This window comes from Nematostella vectensis, chromosome 2 (genome assembly GCF_932526225.1).
Source record: "Nematostella vectensis chromosome 2, jaNemVect1.1, whole genome shotgun sequence".
Lineage (NCBI taxonomy): Eukaryota > Metazoa > Cnidaria > Anthozoa > Actiniaria > Edwardsiidae > Nematostella > Nematostella vectensis.
This window is the reverse complement of record NC_064035.1, coordinates 2024441-2034473: the sequence shown is the minus strand read 5'-3', so window position 1 is coordinate 2034473 and position 10033 is coordinate 2024441. Positions and strand designations below refer to the sequence as shown.

Sequence of the window (10033 nt, the reverse complement as noted above, 5' to 3'; positions counted from 1 at the left end):
ACTCCCATCGATCTATTATTTTTACCATGGTTTTAAGGCTACGGTGAATTTATACAGTATCCTATCTATAAGAAAATAAAAGCATAGGAGATTTTGGGTAGGGAAATATCATTTAAAGCCCTCGTTGCTTGCCGTTGCCAGGCATCACGTCACACTCGGAAGAAGGCCCACGGACTCGTAACGAGGCGTTATATGGTCGTGACTTCTAACACCACCGAATAATAAATAAACACAAAGAATTACCAAATTAATTTATTAAGTTCTCTATTTTGTGCTAGTCCCGGAGTCCCCGTAAAGAAGTTGACTCAAAGCTAGTCAATTACAGTAAAGCCTGAAGCCTGAGATACAAACATCTATCTGAAAAGGTTCTTTGAATCTTTGAAATATTTTGTAAAGAATTTCCTAGATTACAAATGTAAATACTGTTTAGCATAGTAGTAAAATATACTATAATATATATGTTTATGCTATAATATTTTTGAAATTTTAAGAATCGCTAATCGGTCCACTCTGAAATTTTCTGTACAAAGGAGGCACGAAAGACATGTCGGAAAGCTGCAATTCCCATATTTGGTCAGGTGTGTTGGCACATCGCTCCATGATTGGATAATCTTGGTTGTTACTGACAGACATACATTGGCCAGAGACTGGGTGTTTGATGTGCTTGTCCTGAAATTCAAATGAAGGGTTTCAAATAAACGAAAACATTGAAGTGACTGGAATCTGAAGTGAACTACAGCGATCCGTTGATCTGACTGGCGTGACGTGTTATCACAGGCTTTCAGTCCCTCTACTGATAAGCTCTCTATTTCAGTAGATGTCCGTTTGAATCACGCTATAAGTCAAGCCACCCTACCATGGAAACAGACTTATCAAACTTCTAAAGTATCAAAAATGCAGTATTTTTAATGACGAGTTTTTAATATTTAAAACAAAAACAAAACAATCTTGTCACGCAATACGGATCAAGACAATTATGTGCCAAACGTCACGAACAGCAGGGTAGAAAATTTGGCCCGTTCTCTAGTTAATGGAGATACAATAGGGGCATGCACAAAGAAATTTAGCGCTAAATATCGGAGCGCGAGTGAGCGCGCGGAGGTTGTGTCGGGGTTTGCCATCCAAAAAGTCACGTGACTTCTTAGTTGCAAATGTTTGCAGTTTTTAGTTTTATTTTACGATAAACTCAAAAAGGCCTATAAGGACAAAGGGCCTATTCTCCTCTAACCATGTAACCCCAACCCCAATGTGGTGAATCCTTGGGAGTCACCGCCTTCCTACCTCAGTGAAAAGGAATTCTTGGTTTCCTTTCATTTCGTGGCAGGGGAAGAAGTGCACCTTTGCCCCAGGAAAGCTCTCATGGACATCAAAGCAAGTCTCGTCCGTGCGCAACTCCCGGATGTAAGTATACTGGAACGCCTGACAAAAACAACCCCTCATATCAGAATATGTTGTGCTCAATAAGATTGTTTTTATCATTTTAGGAATTTTCTAGAGACAAAAACGATCGCGAAAATTATTTTTTTTAATTTTGTAATTTTTGAAAACAATTAGCACATTGCCCCAATGGGGAAGAACCCCATAGTTTTGTGAAGTGTAAAAATCGTCAAGGAAATAACGCAATGGTTCTTAATCGAAGCCTCATAGAAATTCCAAAAAAAGATTCTAGCTAATAGAATGAAAAAAATGCAATCAAATCAAACTCTAACGATTTAATTATTTCCACTTTTTCGATCCACAGTTTTGTAAAATACTTGTCACTAATTAAAAGTTAAAATTTCATAAATTCACGGCATGGTGTGTGCTTTTTCAAAGAGCACCGTCTTCTCAAGTTCAAATCAAACTCTATCGATTTAATTATTTCCACTTTTTCGAACCACAGTTTTGTAAAATACTAACTTATGTCACTAATTAAAAGTTAAAATTTCATAAATTCACAGCATGGTGTGTGCTTTTTCAAAGAGCACCGTCTTCTCAAGTGGACTCATCAGCGATTGCAACGCACGGCGAAAATGAAGACTGAATAGCGTTTTAGATCTTTGGGGAAAAAACGGGAAACAAATACTTTTACAGCCTTTATACTCTTGAAGCCATTAGGTGTTCGCTTGTTCCAGCTACGAGTTAAAATGTTAAAAGTGTTTGCGTGATTAGGCGAGCCAGTGCTTAGAGAAATCCTGGCTCAGCCCCTGAGTGGCTCTCGTGAACGTCGTGACCAATTAAGAATGGTCTGGGACCGGCTATCATATCATCATTGGTAACAGAAAATACCGTCATATGCATCACGCGATCAGATAAATGGGTGGTTAGTCACCGCGTCACGCGATCATGGAATTCTAAGCCACGCATCCAATTAATACTGCTATAAGTTTCAAGCTACCACACATCTAAACCAATACCCAGTGAATAATGAAGAGAACAACAGCCTTGTCATAACTCCGCTCGTGCGGAATAAGCATCTCCGGAGTAAAATAATTGAACATATTTCTTCCTTTCAGCGCTTTCGCTTAGTGCTTACGCCACTCAACTAAATACTTTCACTTTTTACAAATCCAATTCATAACCGAGCGGCAAGGGATTCTCACGCAAACCAAGCTTAAACGTGGCGTTATGAAGCCACCAATGACACACCGCGCTGGTATTGAAATAAGTATAATGGAAATAATGGTATTGTATAAGACGCAGGCAAAAGGCGAAGAGACGTACAACGCGCCACTTGCAAAGACTTAGCTATTAACATCTCGAATCAGAAACGCAAGACGTAACGACTCAAGAAGCGATGTTGACAAACAACTCCTCGTTCGCGTGCCCTGTTGGCTACATGGAGCCTGGTGCGTCGCGTGTCCTACGCACAGGAATGGTGACGCTCATCATGATGGCGTCCGTTCTGTGTAACACTGCAGTCGCGCGAGTCATGTGGAGGCATCGCGGACGTCTTCCTCTCACGTACTCACTAGTGCTAAACCTGGTCATTACTGAGTTGCTACTAACGCTATCTTACCCGGTATTATTCTACGCGCAGTGGTACTCGTCATGGCCCCTAGGCGGAGTAATGTGTCGCTTGTTGAGCACGGTACCTGTGTGCTGCACAGCCGTCTTGACATACAGCCTGGCTGAGCTCGCATTGTATCGATGCCTTACGCTAGTCAAGCCTAACCTGGTGCGGGCCCTCTCGAGCCGCGCAGCGCGTACCACTGTGATCCTCTCGTGGTTATGGGGCGTCATCTTGGCTATCCCTGCGGCTATGGCAAGCGTCGTGAGCCCTGAATCGATCTGCGAGCCGGCGTTGTGCGTGCTAGGGATGGATAGCACTGCCCGGCAAGGGTATACGTTTGCGTTACTATTTCTCTCTTACATAGCACCGAGCGCGATCGTGATAACAGCTTATGCCACGGCCGCGTGTCACACGACGCCACAAGAGCTGTGCGACGAACCAACTTCACCCCAAGCTAGAGGCGAGGAGGAGGAACTAAACCGCGCGGACCAAGCAGTACCACTACCAAGCCCCAAGCGCAACGTTAATCGGACCATCGGGCACCTCCCGCCCGCCCCCCTGGACGTAGTGGTTACCAAGCGACGCAAGCGCAACATTATCTGGTGTCCAGTAAGCGAATGGGAGCTGGAGCTAATGCAGGTGGTGCTGACCTTGGTGTTTGTTTACATCTTGTGCTGCCTGGCATACGTGGTGGTGATGGTGGTGGAGGCCCAGGAAGTGCCGTGGTACCAGGCGTGGCCCTACAGGCGTGTCGCTACCATGTACGCGTGGTTATTGCAGTGCCTACCGAGCGCTTTGCACCCTATCGTCGTATATTGGACCATGTGCAAGACAAGTAACCAGCGAACTAAAGACATCTTAATGTGCACGTTTACCTATTGAAAAGGTATTGAAACCCATAGCTAAAACTCTTCAGAGGTGACGGTGACAAAAGCATTCTTTTAAAGCGCCGTTCCCAAAGAAATGGACACCATGAGAGTTGTAGATAAGAAATCACAGTAGCTGATAAATCGATAGGAATTGTTGACCAACTAACAGCCTTTTATTATTAAAAATACTTTGTACTTGATTCACTACTGTAAACGTGGAATTATTTGCGACAAATTTTGATTTTTCAATTTTGAAAAAAAACACGAATTGTTTTCAACGGACGATTCTAAAATAAATTAAAGTAGACGTTAAAAACTTCAAGATAAAGGTGTGTTAAAGCTGTGTCATATAAAAAACAGAAATAAAATTTAACAAAAATCGCTTAAGATAAACACAATTATCGCGCGGCACGACTCTCTCTCTTTTTTTTTTATCTTGCTGATTATACGCGATGACGTCATCCAAACACAGGCTCCTCTCGACGAACCATCTGGATTGGATGCACACAGGACAAACAACAACAACAGTTCCCACCTGGTTACCGCCCATATTATGGCAGGACGCTAGCCCAACATGCCCGTCCTTTCGGCCCATTGAGTCCAAACACATGTTTTTCCCTTGATTACGGACCTGAAAACAGGCACATAATCTCAGAATTAAAAAAAAGGGAAAAAATCACAGGAAGCGCTTGCACTGTTTTCAAACCTTCTCAAAATAAGAATACCTCCCAAGTTCATTAAAAGGATCTTTCCTGTGATTTTGAGTATTGCAAGAACTCTCGCCAACGTTTCCAAAATAATGCTAAAACCCCTTCTCACTTCCGTCTGTCAGTTTTAAATTTGTAACAGAATATATGGTCAGCGTTGAGAGATGATGTGATTGGGAGTCCAATGACAACAGTTTAGGTAATCTTAATCACCCAACCTTTTGTTTTTGTTTATCATTGAAAATACAGCGGTTTGTTCGAAGGAAAATTCAAAATAACAATATACGAATGAAGTCTGATATGTTATTGACGATATTTGATTAAAAATATCTTGGTTACTCGCTTGAATTAGCCGATGGAAATGGATTCTTTGTGTGACTCGACATTGGGCGGTAGCATAAAATGGCGGCGTGATTGGCCTTCTTTAAGGCATTTGACTGACGGAAGTCATTGAGCGAGACTTCACAGATTACTCAAAACCACAGTAATTTTTTCAGATAAATACGTTACAGTGGTTTGTTTTGAACGTCTCATATCGAGGGATGGAGATAGATAGTTCTTTTAGGTTTTAGTACATGCTTTACACACGGACTAAACCATCTACCATCAGTACTACAAGCGTGCAAATGAACATCACTTTCCGCTCCCGCAAAATACCGAGTTACTCAAAAAATCCATTTCCATCGGCTAATTCAAGCAAGTAACTGAGATACTTTCTATAAAATATTGTTAATAAGGTATTAAACTTCAAACATGGGTGGTTATTTTGAAGTTCTTGAAAATAAACAGTTATAGTTTCAATTGTAAACTAATCTAAAGGAGTGGTTGATCGACATGACGCCTAGAGGGGTACATACATGCCCATTGGCCCTCAGTGGCTCATACTTGGTCTTGACCGTGTCATTAGCAACGTTCTCCAGGTACCACTTGAAGCTCTTGCATTTCAACCGTTTACGGAGAGCAATGCGATCGCTGATATCTCCATAATCCACACTCTTGATTTCAGGCCGCTTGTCGTACAGCCAGTCTTTATACTCATCCATCCATACCTCGGCTACTCGTCTAAAGTTGACCAGGGTTGCATCATGTTTTGGGTAGGTGTACGGAACATGGTGCCTGTACACATGCCCAACTCGAGAGCAAGGAATGTTTTCAAGCTGGCCGCCGCATTGCCATAACTGTACAAAAAGAATGTGGACAGAGGGATGTTTGCTAGGTGACCACATAGAAAGAAAAGAACTGCTGAGGGGTGTGTGCAGCTAAACGTATCACATGGAAAAAAGATAAAGATAAGATAAAGATGGAAAAAGATAATGGTCTTTCAATGCGAAATGACATACCAATGGTGACCAAGGTAACCCTGTTCACGTGCTTGGTATTTGCTAAAAAATACTTCAAGGCAGAGGGGCATAGGAGGATACAGTGAGCCCACTTACATTGGTGGTCTATCTTTAATGCTGATTGGTTAACCTACTTGTAACCTTATAATTAATAGCCTATCAGTTGCGAAGTCAGAAGTGTCAGATTTGAAAGCAAAAAATGGAAAATGACCAGACCAGATAAAAATGGTAAGTAAATCAACACAAGATCTGTGAAAAAAGAGAAGTTTTACCGACATTTGGAGAATTAGTCTTAAAACGCGGCAACAAATGACCCGACCAGGCAACACGCTGCCTCATGTGCTATTGACTGAGAGCAGGCTTAAATATTTCCAATCTGCAATACAATGGCATTTGTATCAAACCAGGAACATCAGATAAATTTCTCTGTCTACAGTAAAAAAATACTCTCACCTTAAATGAAATCTCATACTGTTCACCTCCCCAGATAAACATTCCAGGATCATACTGGCCAAGCTCACTAAAGAACTCTCTGTTAATTGCAAACAGCCCTCCAGCCATTACTGGTGATCTGAGAGACAATATGGGAATTATCACAAAAAGCAGCATGATGGGAAATAACTCCCCTGCCATTAGTCGGGATCTGGTAGAATAGGGACAGAAAGCTGCAGTATTATGCTAAAAAGTCTTCTAAGGCATTAAAAACACTCCACCAGCATGATGGCAGAACCAAACATATTTTTTTTCTAAAGTAAACTTTCTACACCCCAAAACATACAAAAAGGGGTAGTGATGGGTACCTCGAAATTTCAAAAGTCTCACGAAAATTTCGCAAAGTCTGGGAATCTTGGCATCGTGGTCTCTGCAAGTCACGGATTTACCCATCGCTACCCCTACAAAAGGGTGCTCCGAGTATGTACATGTCAATCAAAATATTAATTCACAGAGGCTGTTTGGCCAATATTATTTGACTTGGCTGCCATGTTAGTGTTTTGCACTATAGGAATGGTTAAGAGGAACCTAAGATTACCAAAATGATGTGGATTGATTTGTCTTACTTCACTTCTTGAGTCGGATCTCTTCTCTTTGCCATCTCTTCTGGTCGCACAGCTCTCTCCTTGTAATCAAATCTCCAGTTGAACGTCCCCCTTATATAAGGGTCCATAGGTTTGTACTGGAATGTTTTATGATCAATAAAATCTATAGTAGGGCACACCGCTGTACGTCTATTCAGTGCTATTCTCTCCAGTAGAGGTGGCAGCCACCCTTTGTTACATTCACAGTGTGCATCCAGGAATATCACCACTTCTCCAACAGCATTGTTAGCTCCAATAACTCTTGCTTTTATCAGACCAACTCGCTCTTTTGTCCTTACAATTTTAATTTTCCCAAGCTTCTTTGTATAGTCATCTAATTTTTGCTTTAAAAAATCTAAAAAAGAGAAATAACGTTGCAGTTTAAGGGGTCTTTTAGGGGGGATACCCATAAATTGTGTACTGCCTTACTTATAATGTTATAACACAAAGTAATTCAGCAATGAACAAAATTCTTATCATAAAATTCCAACATATAAACCACATGTTTGTTCATGACATGCTGTGATGTCACCCGTGTATCTTGCACTCGTGTAAGAGGACCTAAGCAAGAAATGTTTCCTTAATAATTACCAGTATTTATCTGCAAAATAAATATTCAACCTACTTACTAATAACTGATTAACTGCTCAGCATTGCTTACAAAAGTAAACCATACCTTTGTTGCTAAAGTCATCCACCATCACTATCTCCTGTAGCATGTGTGGTGGCGACCTAAGCAGCACAGTGTGAACAGTGCGCATTAGTGTGGACCAGCCTTCATTGTGAAACACAATCACAACACTAGCTTTTGGAAGGTTTATAGGGTAGGAGCGCTGTTTGCATCTGAAAAAAAATTAGTGCAAATTTAAAATTACAAGACATGGATGACACAAATGCCCTTCACATGTGAGTGACTTTACTTGCCAGGGTGTCATACAATAAGCCGACAGTAAGTGTGAGTTAAGGTGTAAGCACTGTCACTATCACCCAGTGGTCCCTCTCACCACTGTGTTCCAAGGTCAACTCTAAGTTCATTGGCATTATTGTTTTTCTTCTACACCCCCGTTTTTTTCTTGGTTATCCATTTTTCCCTTCTCAACAATAACCAACAATTTTGTGTTCCATTGGCAGAAAATAGTATTTAAGCAGAGTGCCTTTATATGCCTTTCATTCAACACCTCTGGTGACCTGGTAATACAGCATACTGCACAGGGACTTCAGAAACATAAAGACCCAAGTTCCAAGTTTTAAACCTTCAAAGTTGACCTGGACCAGGCTTGAACCCTAAAGAGACGAGACATGCTAAAGAGCACAACATGTACCAGTGAGCTACCACCCCACTCTCCCTAGGAGACTGTAACAGGAATTCCCCACCTAGGGTAAAATGATTGCGTTTGTATCTCCAATTCCCGATTTTCCAAAAACCTATTTTACAAAAGGTTGTCAGTGCAAAACGCGAATGGCAAATGGTAAATGGCTTTTGGGTACTAATTATTCGTAAAATTAAAGGTGTTAAATAAAGTCCAGCAATGTCAGAGCCAAGCATTGGTAACCTTTAATGGATAATTACTTTGATTTATCCATATTCTTCGAGACGCATGGTTACTTTAGGTAGTAGAACTGCCATTTGCCAATCGCCATTTGCACTGACAACATTTATTGAAATAGGTGTATATTATTTTCAACAAAGCTCGCCAAAAGTACTGAAAGCTCACTAATTTAAAAATACTAATTCACTTCATCTCTTTGAATTATGGTGCTCCTATAAAAAAAAACAATCCAATCTAGCTTTAATCTTCAAAATATAAGTGATTCATTCATATAATCCATCCACTTACAAAGAAAGATCAGATAACAGCTCAAAATCAGCTAAAGCCCTATTGTTATCTACAATAATCAATTATTAATCAACTTTGCTATCAAGGCAAAGCATGGGCAACTTTTGATTATTATTCATAAATCATAATTTGTTCTTACGCTTGATGTCGTGTGTCAGAGATAGTCCTCTCCAAAGATATCTGATCACTGACAAATTGATTGAATCCAAACTCGGAGTATGCCGCATCTTTCTTCGATTCATCCTCAGCTTTTGTCTCCACGGGTTCACCATTTTCACCCGGACCTGTAATTATTGTTTTGGTTTTTTCTGGTGTCCAAAAATCCTCAATGTTCTTTAAAGGTCCCAGATTAGCAGCCCCCGACGGTGAGTGTTCTGAGTTATCATGATCTCTGATATTTCCGAGATTCGCAATCATGTAGACCATCAAGCAGGTGAAGGCTAAAAGAGCTACTTTGAAAATACGTTTCAAGCTTAGCCTCATTTTTGAAAGCCGCAATAATTATACACTTCGATAATAGAATTAAAATTGACGAGGACTTAACGAATTTTTAACAATGTAAAGATCGTGATCGGTGCCTGTTCCCTCAGGCCCCCATGGACCCTGAATGTGTATTTTGACTGAAAGTCAATGAAGCATTCATCAGCCTAAACTCCAAAACTTATTTCGGGTGTCCTGCGCTACCGTTGTCCTCTTGCCATGATTTAACATGGAAATGTGATTCAGGTACGGCCTGGAGTAACTCGAACAGCACACACAAATGACGGCAAAAGCTGAACAAATATGCCTTTATGTCTGAGACAGAGAGTGTTGTGAAGTGGAGATGGCACACCGGCCGGCCGACAAAGAAGTTGCCTCAAATTCCTCACATCGGATGGAAACACTCCTGCATTTCGTCAGCTATTACCCCGAAATTCTGTTTGTTGAGACAAAATTTTCTTCAGCGTCAATCTTGGTGGTCGAAATGTAAAGTTCTGTTGCAAAGTTGCTGTTCCTTGGGATACAACCGAGATAGAGCCACGATATCTCGTCACAGTTTCACTTCCCTTTGTGAGCCCACGATACAGACTAGCGGCTGCAGAATGGGGGAGGGGTGGAGACTTGAGAAAAAAAACATGAGTAAGACAAAATTCACGGATAAATTTTGACGCCGATTCTTTTAGGGAATCCATTTAGGAGCGCACGGTACCAATTTGGCATGAAAAGTGTAA

General features: G+C 41.1%; 2 protein-coding genes across 2 annotated transcripts; one reads left to right on the top strand and one right to left on the bottom strand.

Moving 5' to 3' along the window:
- Window positions 1-239: 239 nt before the first annotated feature.
- On the bottom strand, window positions 240-9895 carry LOC5501881 (polypeptide N-acetylgalactosaminyltransferase 1). The gene is made up of 8 exons (XM_032370183.2): window positions 8962-9895; window positions 7661-7827; window positions 6967-7339; window positions 6362-6479; window positions 5426-5746; window positions 4397-4492; window positions 1282-1419; window positions 240-669 (listed from the first exon to the last, which is right to left on the bottom strand). The coding sequence occupies exons 1-8, from the start codon at window positions 9303-9305 to the stop codon at window positions 487-489; spliced, it is 1740 nt and encodes a 579-aa protein (XP_032226074.1). The 5' UTR covers window positions 9306-9895; the 3' UTR covers window positions 240-486.
- LOC116609351 (RYamide receptor) lies at window positions 1419-4243 on the top strand. Its single transcript, XM_032370184.2, has one exon. It carries the CDS (start codon window positions 2777-2779, stop codon window positions 3872-3874), a length of 1098 nt encoding a protein of 365 aa, XP_032226075.1. The 5' UTR covers window positions 1419-2776; the 3' UTR covers window positions 3875-4243.
- Window positions 9896-10033: the final 138 nt, after the last annotated feature.